Consider the following 15487-nt stretch of genomic DNA (forward strand, 5'->3'; position numbering starts at 1 on the left):
AATGACGGATATTGTATGGGTTGTGAAAGCGAGTCAAGCTTCTGCTTTTGAGCTGAAAAGGGAAGTCTGTCGCTAAACTTAAGAGCTAGATTTATTCGATTTTCCCTGTGTTTTCTCTATGTTTTAAATAAATGTAGGCCAAGCGATGCCAATCCATTTCAGCCCTTCATTAGCAAGGCAGTTCTTGCATTGCTGTTTCTCATCCAGTCTTAGTGCTGGTTTCTTTGGAGGGTATCGAGGCTCATGGGTAATGAGAACAATGTCAATATTTCACAGTTCTTGGCAGACGTCTTGATCAGGGAAGGAGGCACTCTGGATCACATGGAATCTTCGTCCTCCATCGAGGCGAAGCTGAGGATGGAGGGGGTGGAGCTGAAAGAGGAGTGGCAAGACGAAGACTTTCCACGGTAAGGGGGGTGCCGGGGCAAAGCTGGATCTGGCACACAGACCTTGGCAAATGGATCAGCTCCTTCTCAAAGGAGATCTAACTTCATCGTGGTCAGGAAAAATGCTGGGGTTTTTTTGGTCAAGGGATATGTGTCCTTAATTTGTTAGTTAGGATGTTCACAATGCTAAAAACGATGAATTGAATGTACGTGTTCTGCAACAATACACATGAAGCTGCATTATACTGAATCAGATCCTTGGTCCATCAAAGTCAGTATTGTCTACTCGGACCGGCAGCGGCTTTCCAGGGTCTCAGGCAGGGGTCTTTCACACCACCTGCTTGCCTAGTCCCTTTAACTGGAGATGCCGAGGATTGAACTTGTGACCTTCTGCATACCACTGAGTCATGGCCTCCTCTGGAAGTGCGTACTTTGGGCCATCTCACTTTTCTTTCACAGTACAGTAACTGTACTGCTTGCTGCACAGTAGGGAGGGCCTGAAACACAGCTCAGGGATTAGGAACCCAAACAGATGGCAAGATTTGCCAGTCAAATCCTCGCTTTTCAAGCTGGTTAACATAGGGAAAAGGCTATCGCAGGAACTGTACAGCACTTTCAATATATATTAATCTATTTCTGAAGAATCTTACCTTCTCTCCTAGACCTCTACCGGAAGATGACCACATTGAAGATCTGCCAGACGCTACAGGAAGAGGGGACCCTTCTGGCAAGTGCATGCAGTCTAAAAATTATTCCAGCTGCAAGACACGGGAGCTAATTCTTTACTGCCCTTAAACGTTGAGTTGTTCATCTTGAGGGATTTTTTGGAAGGTGGCGATGGAAGGCTTAGCAGCAACATTGAAAGCTCTGAATGATCCAAATATTCTACCCTATGCCTCTGACCTTTTACACACATATTGCCACACCCTGGTGGGTGGGTATATCCAGTGCTGGATGACTCATTTTCAGTGGAATAGGAAAGCAGAAAATAAACTTTTCCACGGTATCTGTATTTAAATGAGACACTAGTCAACCCAAGCTTAAACATTTCTGGAGTGATAACCTATTCATCTTGCCTTCATACTGGGAAGTGCTGTTTAAGTATTTGATGGACAACTGGCTCCTCGAATCTTTTATTTATTGTTTTAGTTAGGGAATTTAATAAGTTTCCTCCCCAGAGCGCTGCTCAGAGGCTGACAGGTCAAAACAATAGTGCTATATTGATAATTGGTTTTTTAAATTATAAAAAGAATAATCAATCTGGGACATTAAAACAGCATGAAATAACTGCTGAGTTCCCTAAAACAGACCATAAAACAGCTAAAAAGGCCAAAAAAACAAAACAAAAAACCCTCCACCTGGGTTAAACAGAAATGTTCTGGCCTAGTTTGGTAGGCGCCAGGCAAGCCTCAAGGGGGCAAGTGTTCCAAAGGTGAGGTGCCACCACTGAAAATCCCGTTTCTAGTTTTTATGACACCTTTAATTCTTCAACACAGGGTGCTTGACAGACAACCCTTTAGTGCAGCACACTTTTGCAGAGGAGCATCAGCTGCTCTTCCAAAAGATTACTTGGCAACGTTTGGGCTTTGTCATGTTCAAAAGGAAATGTTGTCTTTGTGGAAGACCAGACTTCTGCTCAGCTTCTAGGCAACTATTACGACTAGCATCCATCTTGCTTTCAAGCACTGCTTGGTTCTGGGCCTTGATTATAATCATCCTTCCTCTCCCATCCTGACCTGTTAGAACTCAGTGACAGCAAAGCTAAGAAGAAGCTGCTGGCCCCAAACATAAGCCCAACTCTGGATCTCAGTGAAGAATCCATTTTGTCGGATGAGTTGGATGAGAGCGGGGAGATCGACCTGGATGACCTAGACACGCCCTCGGAGAACAGTAACGAGTATGAGTGGGAAGGTAAGACTCCCTTGCTTCTTGGCGGAGAGTTGCGCCCTCGTCTTCACTGTGGGCCGGTGGGGTAGGCAGCCTGGTTAGAGCGCATGGTGGGTTTGTTGGGTTTAAAACAGGACTGTCCGTGTATGATACTCTGCATTCTGTAAAATAAATACAATTGGATAAAACAGCCAGAGTCCAGGGTAGGTATTCCCTGAAGCTTCTCCGGTGTGAGCCTTTCACCCCTCTGCTCCCCCAACCCGGCCCCACTCACCCAGATCAGCTGAGGAGATCTCGTTCCGGACACCGTTTGTCAGATGGGATATGTCTGTTAGCAACGCTTTATGTAGGAAATGGGTAAAATGTTCCTTCTTCATTGGAAACATCTCTGGTATATCTGTAGATCTAATTAACAGGGCTAGTACTCGTACCTCTTCGGGAATCCCAGTGGGGGCAGAGCTGGCATTGCGGTGGTGTTGCTGGATTGGTAAAATGCCTAGGACTGGCGGGCCAGAGGTGTACAGCAATTCACAGTACTGTGGCAAAATTGTGACTAACGCTTGGGCAGCAATCTTGTATCTGTGTCTTGCCAGATCTATAAAAAAGCCAAGCAAATGGTCATCTTGAGAGGCTTTAGATTTTACTTGGCCCTGGACAGATATTCAACATGGTGCAAAAAAAAATTCAGGATCGGCTTCAGGGTACTGCCTGTACCCTCTGAGCATCTTGATTCACAGAGTGAGAAGTAAGATAGCCATTCCAGAGGGCAACCATGCTGGTCTGCAGTAGAACAGCTTGATATGAGTCCAGCAGCACCTTTGAGAGCAGCAAGATTTGGGGGTGGGGGAAATGAGCTTTCGAGAGTCAAAGCTCCCTTCGTCAGATAACCTGCTGAGGTGTTACAGGTTTGAATTTAAAGTGAGAGGAGCAGCTCTTTGGAATTAGCGACTGGCGGTTTGGGGCACGTTGTGATGATCGTGAAGGTGTGTTGCTCAGCTGTGCTTCTGCTGATGTGTAGGCGAGCTGGAGCAAGATCAGTACAGTTCCAAGGGTTGGATCCCGTGGGATGTTTACCCCAATTGAAGGAGTCTTTCCCGGAAGCTCTTTGGATCCTCTTCGTTCAGAGGAAGGGGCTTTTGTTAAAACCCCTGAGGATTCAAGCCCTGTGTGTGTTGTCTTTATGACGCGAGAGCAGGCGGGGAGTCGTGTGTCACTGGAATAAGGCTTCTGTCTCTTCTCTTCTCTTCAATGCGGCAGTCAGCGTTTTCCTGGAGGGATAGTTTCCATTAACAGCTCTGTCTTGGAAACCAGCTACTAACATGCAGTAGTTTTCTCACACCTGTGTTGGTAAGGTTTGTGCTACTGACATTTCTTTAACCAAGTCCTGTTGATGAGGATGATGAATACCTGAGATTTTGCTTAGTTGTGATCGAAACTTCTATTTGCATGTCTGCCCCAAATCGGCGGGTAGAAATGGGTTTGCTGCTGAATCAGTAATGGTGTGCAAATGTGAATTTGAGCTGGCTTTGCACAGAGCTGCGTCCACTGATCAAAGGGTTTTCAGTGTTAATCCTAATTCATTTTAGGGATTTCAATAAAGGCTGCAGAGTCTGAATACCTTTGTTCTAAATAGTGAAAAATGCATTGCCTGAATCAAGGGGTATTTAGGTTGACGTTGAAAACTCCTTTATGGTGGCCCTGCTCTGACTAAAAAAAAACCATTGATTTTCAGCTAATCAGAGGACCAGTTTTATTTTAATCTCAAATATATTCAGGGTTTTTGGAAAGAAATCAGATCGTTCACACGTCTGTATATTAAACTCTTGAACTCATGAAGCTGCCTTATACTGAATCAGACCCTTGGTCCAAGTCAGTATTGTCTACTCAGACTGGCAGCTGCTCTCCGGGGTCTTAGGCTGAGGTCCCTCACATCACCACCTTGCCTGCTCCCTTTAACTGGAGATGCCACTGGAGATTGAACCTGGGACCTTCTGCATGCCAAGCAGAGGCTCTACCACTGAGCCACAGCCGGCTTCTGTTTGGTCAGTCTTCTGTTTGATCAGTCAGTCAAGCAAAAAAGTTTCTAGATGGGAATGTCAGCAGACTCGCTTCAGTATAACAGCCCAGATCTTGAAAGAGTTTGAGCTCCTACATAGCATGGCAACAAACCAGTTTGATCTCATCTACGATTTGTAGCATTACAGTACCTTAAACGTTTTTTCCAACTCTCGGACAGATGATCTTCCAAAACCCAAATCGACCGAAGTGATTAGGGAAGGGGAGCTTCCCGAATACTCCGCAACCGAGGAGAAAGAGGAGGAGCGGCGTTGGCGTCTGTTCCGCATCGGAGAGCAGTCTCACCGGGTAGACATGAAGGCCATCGAGCCCTACAAGAAAGTTATCCGGCACGGAGGTAAGGAGGGACAGGGAAGGCTTGCTGTGTTCACCCTTGGGAAGTGCAGGAAGAAGCACTTCCTTTCTTCCATGGCTCAGTGGTAGAGCCTCTGCTTGGCATGCAGAAGGTCCCAGGTTCAATCCCCGGTATCTCCAGTTAAAGGGACTAGGCAAGTAGGTGATGTGAAAGACCCCTGCCTGAGATCCTGGAGAAGCTGCTGCCGGTCTGAGTAGACAGTACTGACTTGGATGGACCAAGGGTCTGATTCAGTAGAAGGCAGCTTCATGTGTTCAAGCACCGTAGTGACATCTGGTTTTGTTTTTCCCACCCCTTTCTAGGATATTACGGTGATGGATTAAATGCGATAGTTGTGTTCACCGTCTGCTTCTTGCCAGAAAGCAGTCAGCCAAACTACAAATACTTAATGGATAATCTATTTAAGTAAGTTGTACTCGGAGAACGGGCCTTGTGTGCAGTTAAAATACTTGGTCCCTATAACCTGACCAAGAGGGCCCAGGCTAGCCTGATCTCATCAGATCTTGAAGCTAAGCAGGGCTGGCCCTGGTGAGTGTTTGGATGGGCGATACCCCCAGGGAAGTTACACAGAGGCAGGCGATGGCAAACCACCTCTGTTCATCTCTTGCCTTGAAAACCCTATGGGGTCTCCATAAGTCTCCAGCGATTTGATGACACTTTCCACCACCAGCCACACTGTTCTCTCGTAATTGCCTCAGATCTCAGGGAGTTGCTGCCAGAGATCTTCCCAGCTCTTCTGCCCATGAGCTTTCTCTACTGGGGCCTTCAGCTGCAAAGCATGTGCTCTGGCACTGAGCTCTGCGCCCTCCGCCCCACCTGACCTAGAATCATAGAGTTGGAAGGGACCATTAGGGTCATCTAGTCCAACCCCCTGCACAATGCAGGAAATTCACAACTACCTCCCCGCCCCACACCTCCAGGGACCCCTACTCCATGCCCAGAAGATGGCCAAGATGGCCCTCCCTCTCATGAACTGCCTAAGGTCATAGAATCAGCATTGCTGACAGATGGCCATCTAGCCTCTGCTTAAAAACCTCCAGGGAAGGAGAGCTCACCCCTCCCGAGGAAGCCTGTTCCACTGAGGAACCGCTCTAACTGTTAAAAAAGTCTTCCTAACCTGTTTCAGAAAACCAGGCCAGGCCAACATGATGTCTACCAAAGGCTCTGATGTGCCTGCGGTGGAAACTGTGTTGTGATAAAAGTGAATGGGAAGGGTAGACCTTCAACCCCTCCTCTTCCCTCGCAGGTTTGTGATTGGAACGCTAGAGTTGCTAGTCGCCGAGAACTACATGATCGTTTACCTCAACGGTGCCACGACACGGAGGAGGATGCCCAGCCTAGGCTGGCTCAGGAAGTGCTACCAACAGATCGACAGGAGGTAAGAAGGAAGTGACGTGCCTCTAGACCACAAGACCGCAGAACACCGTGGAAGTTGCCTCTCTGATTGGGGCTGCTTGCCACTGCCGAGTGACAGAAAGGAAGCCAGATTGCCTCGGCTGTGTGGCCTGGGTTCCAAAGGGAGAAACAGCGCCCAGAAATAGCAGGAGAACCGAAGGAGAAACAAACTAGGCAGTTGGTGTATGGTCCTGCAACGGTGAAGCAAAATCTTTTTTTGCGTAAAGCAGGCTTAAAAAAAAATCCCCTTCCAAAAGATGAGTGTTGTTGTCCAACAAGAAAAGGCAGCATATTTAACATTGCGTTATTAACATCACATCTGGCCTTCAAAGACTTTCCAACCCACCCCTAGCCCCCGTTTCCAGTTTTGCCAACTTCCTTCTGTGTGAGCCTCTCAGCGGCGATCGTCTGCTTTGTCCTGGCAACTAGGTTGAGGATGCAGATGCGCGCGCCCGTCTCAGCCCTTCTCCCAGACCGGCTTTCCCTTCCGGTTCTGCTTCCTGCCCAGGAAACCTGGCCGGAACCTGACCCTCCTCAGGTAGGGGGACATATTTCCCCTCTGTTGCCTCTTCCGATAAGCTAGGCACAACTTGTGATCTCACTGTTGTTAGTCCACCTCTAGTAAGAATTGCTGACCTTGAGACTCTTAGCTCATTAGTAGTTCCTTCTAGCAACAAGTAGAGCAGTAGCGAGCGGCCGTGAAGCTTTTAGTGTCTGTTGTACGAAAGCTTAGCATTTTGAGCTTGCCTTCTTTCTGTTGTTGACTCTCTTCCTGTTTGACTTTAGGCTGAAGAAAAACCTGAAATCCTTAATAATCGTTCATCCATCCTGGTTTATTAGGACACTTCTGGCAATCACAAAACCTTTTATTAGGTAACGCTCAATATATACACATTTTTTTAAAAAAATGTGCTGGTATGTTTGCTTCTAGAGGTAACTGTGTTTTCCTATCTCTTTCTTCAGCTCAAAGTTCAGCCAAAAGATCAGATACGTCTTCACCCTGGCAGAGCTGGCGGAACTGGTCCCCATAGAATCTGTGGGCATACCTGACTGCATAAAACAGTAGGTCTTGCATCTGTACATTAGCCACATGAATATTTGGTGGTGAAGCTTCTGAAAACGCCGACTGTTCTTGCATCTGCAGTCGTTGGCCCCTCTCTTGGAAAGAGTCAGCTTACCGATAAAATGAACTGCAGTGGAGAAAGTGGGCCGGATCCTGCAGATCTTGTCCCGCTTTCCTCCAGCTTCTGCTGACACTGTGGTTGCCATCCTCCAGGTGGTGGCTGGAGATCTCCCAAAAAAATCACAACTGATCCCCAGGCAACAGATCAGTTCCCCCTGGAGGCAATGGCAGCTTTGGAAGCTAGATTCTTTGGAATCCTGTCTCCACTGATCTCCCTCCCCCAAATTCTGCCTTCCCCAGGCTCCGCCCCGCCCCCCAAATCTCCAGGGATTTCCCAAGCCAGAGCTGGCAACCCTACCTGACAACCTTGTGGAAGGGCCTCGTGTCAGCAGAAAACTACATGTGCCAGAGGAGAGCGGAGGCAGTTACTGCGAGGGGTCCAACCCAGTGAAAAGTAAATCATATTATACACATGAACAAGGTTTTAATCCATATTCTCGTACTCCTAAGATTAGGGATGAGAAATGGAAGTGACCCCAGTGGGGAGATTTTGTCTAAATAACACATGGAAGCAAATCGCCATAGGCAGCATTAATTCTTAGAACTGTGGTTAAAAGAGTTGGAGGTGCCAATTACAGATGGTTTAAGGCTTGCCCTGTGCTGTCCCCTATTTGCTTCACAGAGCCATTTCAAGAGCCTAGGAGGGACTCGCATATCTCTCCCACTGAATGCAGTGCTTTTCTTTGGCTCAGGGTACCTTCCGCACATGCAAAAAGAACCTGGGCTTAGAGAAAAGCTGCTTAGCAGAAAGGGATGTAGCACCACGTGTCTGACTGCTTCTGCGGGGTCACTCTCTTCCCACCGTTCTCTCTGGGTTCCACTCCACGCTCTGGAATGATGCTCGTAGGGTGATCGTGGGCTGGTTCCTTTTCTGGTCCGCTTTTCCGAGGGATTGGGAAAGATCAGTGGCGGGGGCAGCTGAACTCTCAAACAGAGAAAAACGTGCTGGAAAATCGGGCGTGATCTCATAACAGATCTGATGCAGCTTTTATTGTGCGGAAATGAAACCCTGTTTCTTCTATGTTGGTATTTAGAAGTAAGCAAAGGAAAAGGTCACCGTTAGATGCCGTCACCTTCAAAAAGTGCTTGTGGGTTTGCTGGTGTACAATATTGCTCTTAATTAATATTATTTTTTACTAAAAATCAAATTTCCCCCCACCAAGGTATGAAGAAGAAAAATTTAAAAAGAAAGCCAAAAGGTATATACACATCTTGATCAGGTCTACATCTCACCTTGGCCAACTTTGCACTATTCTGAGGCTGACTTCAGTGTCCTAGAATGCATACAGCATGTGCGAATGAACACGCATCCGCTTGCACGCCATGCCCCTCTGTCCAGCTAAGCTTGTGCTGTTGTTGTGTGTTGGTTGCATTGACTGACACTGATGGCTGCTTTGGAAGTAAGCCGCAAAGGCCCAAAAGCTCACGTCTCTATCTGCTCATCGCACTAATCGTTGTGCTTATTGAACTGCAAACGCTTCCCCCTTTAATATAAACTCTGGGGCAGCAACGGCTGCAAAATACTTCCTGAACTCTAAATTTCTAGCGGTCGCTGAAGTTTTAACATTGCCTGACGCCCACCCCCACCCCCACGTTGGCATTTTAGCTTTTCTGTGCTGTCTACATTTGCGGCGTCTTCTGTCTCTCTCCAATTGCACGCTGGGTTTTTCTGGGGCTCCAAAGTGCATGTGCTGTTCATGTTCTTTGTGCAGTTTCATCAGTTCATGAAATGCTGCCCCTTTCGGCTGGTCGACCATCGCTGTTGCCACTAACAACCTCACTTGATCCAGAGTGCGCCCAGGGTACATCATACTTCCCAGCGCCTTATTCTAACATTGCCCACTTTAGGTAAGGAGCAGGCTGCTACCCTACAAGGTGGAACAAGTCTGTGGAACACAAGGGGAACTTAAAACCTTGGGGAAAATACGAGACATGCACTGATGATGTAGCTTTTTATCGAAGGGGAAATCTGCAATATTTAACACTGTCCCTCCAGCCAGACATTGTAAAAAGAAGAGAGGTGTAACGTCTGGACTGCTTTTCAAAGCTGCGCCAGACAGGGGAGAAAGGGAGCATTCCGTTTATCTTGAAATGGGCTCCAGAAACTTGCTCCAATCCACTGCTGTGTCGAACTTTGCCTCCATGGCTCCATCCAGTCATCCGTACGGACGGTGGAGGAAAGGGCTGCTGGTGTAAGCGTGAGCTGAAAAGCAGGCAGACTCAGAGACGGGACTCCGTTCTCTTTTGGAGCGCTCAAGGGTGTCAGGCCGAGATGCCTAGGAACTTGTTTTTCTGGCTTGTTTTTCTGGCTTGATTCTGAATGTCTGGCGTGGCCGGAGAAACAGGGAATTCTGCTTAACCCGGACTCAGTATTAGCTGTAACGGTTCAGCCCCCTTGCTTTTCAGTTGTAAATTTTCAGAAGGAAGGCTGCCGGGTTTTGAAAGATTTGTATCCGTGGTTTGCCTCCCACACACTTTGAAAACATAATTTTTAAAAAGGCCTAAACTACCATCAATAAAAAGGATCTGCAGCCAAATCTCAGCTCCCTGACTAAGAGAGCAGTTCTAAGCAGGTCCGCTCAGAATCCTGCTTGGGTACGTTCAGTGGGGCTTACTCCCAGGAAAGTGTTCTTAGGATTGCACTGCCAATGTCAGCGGCACATCATAATTGAAATTAAAAATTGGGTGCGGGAGAAGGAGATAACAAAGTAATGTCCGAAGACACCCACCTTCCACGAAGGGCTCGGGGGTTTCTCAGCTGTCTTCAGTCCTGCTTATCAACCTCGTTGTGGGAACCTCACTCTGAGTTACTTATGCTTAAAATGGGGGGTGGGGTGGGGACTGTAATGTGCTGTGGGGCTCTTTATTCATTTCTTTGTAACCGTCACTCAAGTCACCTTGTTAAACTCACCAGTTGTCATTCACGATTCTCCTAGGGAAACTGGCTGCTCTCGGGTGTGCTGTTTCATTGAGTAGCTGAGTAAATTTTCCTCTTTCTTTAAAGAACCCAGTTGATCTTTTCTTTTCTTTTTCTGTTTAATAAGCAGAATTGACCAAGAGCTTAACGGAAAACCGGAACAGAAGACCGAACAGTGAAAATTTCTTCTTTTTTGGTCCATTGGAGTCCAACCAAGACTGAGAAACATGCCAATGGAAATGACGTCTTGCCTTAAAAACCTGCAGGGGTGGAAGGTTTGCCCCTGGACCTGTGCCCAGCGGATTCTGTCCCACAGCGTCGGCTTGCCTGTCCAGATTTACAGCTGCCTTTATTGTAACTGCCTTACACTGCAGCGTCACGGAGCACCGTAGGAGGCGCCAATGTTTTATCTAAAGGATGCTTACTCAGTAAATATTTATATGCATAAATGTTAAAAGAAAGGAAAGAGAATAATATATATATATTTTTATGACTTCTTAAAACAATTATATAACGCCTGCCTGCAGGGTTTTTGCAAATGGCGAAGGCCGTCAGTGACTGCTGTCATTTGTTTGGTAATAAACGTGCACGGCAACGCTGTGTAAAAGGTCCCCTGCCTCTCAGTCCACAGAAAACCCCTCCCACACCCTCTGCTAGCCAGGGATAACCAGCGGTGTGGCGTTAAAGCCAGGCTTCCATTTTGGATGTAACCAGCAATCGTTTTTCCTGCTTTGGTGGTTCCTCTTGGTCCCCAGCACTCGGCCTGAGTTCCAGCCTGTTGGCCAAAGGACTTTTAGTTTTGGCTCTGATTAGCCACGTTTGTGATCAGAGCAGTAGCTTGGACTCTCATGAACCCTGGACGTCTGATGCACAAGCAGCCATCACTGTCCAAAGGTAAGCGTTGGCACAGCCGAGCCACTTTGTGCGCGCGGTGTGCCAACCATCCAGGGCTGAAGACAGAAGGGCAGAACTGTACGTTAATCCAACATGGGGCTGCTGCCAAAACTGGCATCCCCGTGTTATGAGCTTCCCCTCTCTCCCTAAAACGTAGTATATCTTGCTCCATCTTCCGCTGTGATGTTTCCCTGCCCTTCAGTGACGTGGGAGGGAGAAATGCACCATGGAGACATGGGGCTGGTTGAGCGTGCCAGTACAGCAGGGGTGGAACATGACACAGGGGTGCCGTTTTTCAGCGGCAGCTCTGTTTCAATCCCCTCTATGCCAGGATATACTGCTTTCCTGCTATTTTGTAGACAGATCGTGCCTTGTGCTTTTTGATCCAGCACCTTCCACAAGCACTAAATTCACTTTATAACATTTTAAGGGAGTCTTTTTTTAAAAAACACAGAAAAATCTTCACTTCCACAAGCTTTTCACTTGTGTGCAGAAATTTACTTCTGCTAGTGTGGCCAGAATCCTTGTATGTCTCGGGTGAATGTCAGTCATGGGTTTATCCCACGCACTAATACCCAACGTGTTGATGTTCCGAGCATCCGGTTTTAAAATATCTGCCAAGAAACACTTTGCTGACCTTTAGCAAGAGGAAAGGCTTTAAGATAAATGTTTTGTTTGCCTTTTTAAAAACACGTCACTTGTAAGCTACTGCCGACACGTTACCCGTCTCCAAACAGTGTTTATGTGAGAAATGCTAGCTGTGTTGGTTTATAAATATAGTCAATAAATAGTGTTTTTACAGAAAAAAATGGCTTTAGTGGGGTGTCTTATTAGAATTGTGCTGAAGCAGCATCGAGGGAACAGAAGCAGGTGCTGGAATTGTGCCGAACGGGTTCGACTTGAGACCTCATTTCTTCCTGGATGCTGTTGCTGGTTGTCTTGCTGGGAAGTGCCTTCCTTTGCACAGCAAGCCTGGTATTCCTTGGTGGTCTCCCATCCAAATACTAACCAGGGCTGACCCTGCTTAGCTTCTGAGATCTGACAAGATCAGGCTAGCCTGGGCCACACACATGTGTATATATATACACAGACGCATATATACACACCCACACACATATATCCACATACATGTGTATATATACATATATATATACACACACGCACACGTATATACACACACATATATATAGATAGACACACATATACACACCTATATACACATAGATGTATATATACACATATACATACACACATGTATATATACATGCCTATATAGATAGACGCATATATATACACACACATATACATACATATATATATACGCATACATGTATATGCACACCTATATATATACAGACTCATACACACATACATGTATACATAATTCACAGTGGGTAGCCGTGTTTGTCTGCAGTAGTAGAAAAGGGCAAGAGTCCAGTAGCACCTTAAAGACTCACAAGAATATTTTCTGGTAGGGTATGAGCTGTGAAGAAGTGAGCTGTGGCTCACAAAAACTCATACCCTACCAGAAAATATTTTTGAGTCTTTAAGGTGCTACTGGACTCTTGCCCTTTTCTACTACATGTGTACATATACATACATATATACACACACATATACACATACATGTATAAACACACGTGTATATATATACAGACGCATACACACGCGCACACACACATATACACGTATATACAGATACACACGCATATACACACATATACACATACATGTATATATACATACACACATATATATACACACCTATATATAGATACAGACGCATATACCATACATGTGTACATATACATACATATATACACACACATATACACATGTATATACACACGTGTATATATATATAGAGACGCATACACACATGCACACACATATACATGTATATATAGATATATATACATACATATATATACACACACCTATAGATAGACGCATACACACACATATGTTCACATACATGTATATACACGTGTATATATATAGAGACGCATACACACATGCACACACACATACACGTATATGTAGATACAGATGCATATACATACATATATATACACACACCTATATATAGATACAGATGCATACACACACATATATACACATACATGTATATACACGTGTATATATAGAGACGCATACACACATGCACACACACACATACACGTATATATAGATACAGATGCATATACATACACACACCTATATATAGATACAGACGCATACACACACATATATACACATACATGTATATACACGTATATATATAGACACATACACACATGCACACACATATACACATATATAGATACACAGATGCCTATATGTACATATATACACACACACACACCTATATATAGACACATATACACACATATATAAACATACATGTATATATACACATAGATACACAGACGCATATACACATACATGTGTACATATACATACATATATACACACGTGTATATATAGAGACGTGCACACACACATATACACGTATATATAGATACACAGACGCATATACACATACATGTGTACATATACATACATATATACACACGTATATATAGAGAGAGAGACGCGCACACACACATATACACGTATATATAGATACACAGACGCATACACACACACATAGACGAGCGCGCAGCTGCGTCGCCCCCTTTCTAGTTTCCTGGCTTAGGCTGCGCGTGCGCACTACGGGCCCGGCCAGAGAGGCTCCGTCTCTATGGCCGCGCTCCTTCGGAGGCCTTTTCCACTTCCTTCCCCTCCCTCCCCACCCCGGTGAGGAAGCTTCCGCTTCCGAGTCGAGCCGCTTGTTGAGGGAAGAGGGGAGTCTGGTGGGTCCTTCCCTTTGTCCTGTGGGGTCTCGCGGGGGGTGGGGGGCGGGGGCGTTTTATCCTTGGGAGCGGAGAAGAGGCCTCGCCGCCCCTCCCTCAGAAGCCGCCTCGAGGGGGCGTGGCTTGGGCGAGGGGGGGCCTTGAAACCGGTGGCGCTGAAGACGAGGGGGGGGAGGGGGAGGGGGAGGAGGAGGAGGAGGGGGGCCTTGAAGCCGTCGGGCGCGCCTTCTCTCGCGAGCGCCTTGAACCAACAGCCCTGTCGGGTAGGCCGGTGCCGTTTTGCGGCGAGGGAGGATGAGCCTGGCTTGGTTCGTGGTGATGCTCGTGCACGTGGACACGTGAAGCTGCCTCATGCTGAATCAGACCCTGGGTCCATCAAAGTCATTGTTGGACCGTGGCTCGGTGGCAGAGCCTCTGCTTGGCATGCAGAAGGTCCCAGGTTCAATCCCCGGCATCTCCAATTAAAGGGACCAGGCAGAAAAAAATGAATAAAAATCTGGGGGGCGGGAATTAAAGGGACCGGGCAGGTAGGTGATGTGAAAGATCACCTGAGACCCTGGAGAGCCGCTGCCGGTCAGAGTAGACAATACTGACTTTGATGGACCGAGGGTCTGATTCAGTATAAGGCAGCTTCATGTGTTCATGTGTCTACTCAGACCGGCAGTGGCTCTCCAGGGCCTCAGGCAGAAAAGGGTCTTTCCCATCACCTGCTTGCCTAGTCCCTTTAACTGGAGATGCTGCTGGGGATTGAACCTGGGACCTTCTGCATGCCAACCAGAGGCTCTGCCACTGAGCCACAGCCTCACTCCATGGCTCTCCAGGAACCCAGGCTGAGGCCTTTCTCATCACCTTCTGCCTGGTCCCTTTAACTGGAGATGCCGGGGATTGAACCTGGGACCTTCTGCTTGCCAAGCAGAGGCTCTACCACTGAGCCACGGCCCCTCCCCAAAGGGAATGGTGGAAAGGGGTGGTTGCCCTGTTCGTCTGCCCTAGCCAAATAGAAGCCAGAGTCCAGCGGCAGAACAGTATTTGTTCCACTTTGAGCCATCCTTAGTCATAGCCCCATTGCCTCAGATAAATGCCTGAAGGGACAATTGTTCTGGGAGATCCTTCCCCCACCCTCCAAACCTTCCCATTAAGATTTCCCAGTACATGTTATTCTTCATACAAGAACATCAGAAGAGCCCCGCTGGATCAGACCAGCAGTCCATCCAGTCCAGCATCCTGCCGCACACAGGGGCCAACCAGTTCCTCTGGAGGTCCAACAGCAGGGCACAGAGGCTGAGACATTCCCCTGATCATGCCTCCTGGCACTGGGATTCACTCTGAACACGGAGATTCCTTTCAGTCACCATGGTTGGTACCACTGAAGGACCTCTCCTCCACGAATCTGGCTAGTCCCCTTTTAAAGCAGCAGTCTGTGCCTGTGGACATCACTACATCCTCTGGCAGCAAATCCCGTCGTCTCCAGGTACAACCAGGACATAAGTGACGTGAAACACCTCTGCCTGAAACTCCAGGAAGCTGCTGCCAATCTGA

The 15487-nt window shown here is 47.0% G+C and overlaps 1 protein-coding gene across 2 annotated transcripts; it reads left to right on the top strand.

Annotated features, from left to right (window-relative positions):
• The first annotated feature begins 280 nt into the window (after positions 1-280).
• BNIP2 (BCL2 interacting protein 2) lies at positions 281-10386 on the top strand. 2 transcript variants are annotated; one of them, XM_056865970.1, is made up of 10 exons: positions 281-407; positions 1049-1117; positions 2137-2297; positions 4510-4686; positions 5007-5109; positions 5951-6082; positions 6886-6972; positions 7063-7161; positions 8446-8481; positions 10330-10386. In XM_056865970.1, exons 1-10 carry the CDS (start codon positions 322-324, stop codon positions 10376-10378), a joined length of 999 nt encoding a protein of 332 aa, XP_056721948.1. In that variant the 5' UTR covers positions 281-321; the 3' UTR covers positions 10379-10386. The 2 variants fall into 2 exon arrangements, with proteins under 2 accessions (XP_056721948.1, XP_056721949.1); XM_056865971.1 differs by lacking the exon at positions 8446-8481 and having other exon boundaries at positions 1049-1105; positions 2113-2297; positions 10330-10378.
• The last annotated feature ends 5101 nt before the right edge of the window (positions 10387-15487 follow it).

The sequence above is a fragment of the Euleptes europaea genome, chromosome 20, assembly GCF_029931775.1.
Source record: "Euleptes europaea isolate rEulEur1 chromosome 20, rEulEur1.hap1, whole genome shotgun sequence".
Taxonomy (NCBI): Eukaryota; Metazoa; Chordata; class Lepidosauria; order Squamata; family Sphaerodactylidae; genus Euleptes; species Euleptes europaea.

Coding starts and splice junctions, on each gene's coding strand:
- BNIP2 (XM_056865970.1), top strand. CDS start 322: ATGGAATCTTCGTCCTCCATCGAGGCGAAGCTGAGGATGGAGGGGGTG. Junction 7,162..8,445: donor ATACCTGACTGCATAAAACA/GTAGGTCTTGCA, acceptor CCCCCCACCAAG/GTATGAAGAAGAAAAATTTA. Junction 8,482..10,329: donor TTTAAAAAGAAAGCCAAAAG/GTATATACACAT, acceptor TTTAATAAGCAG/AATTGACCAAGAGCTTAACG.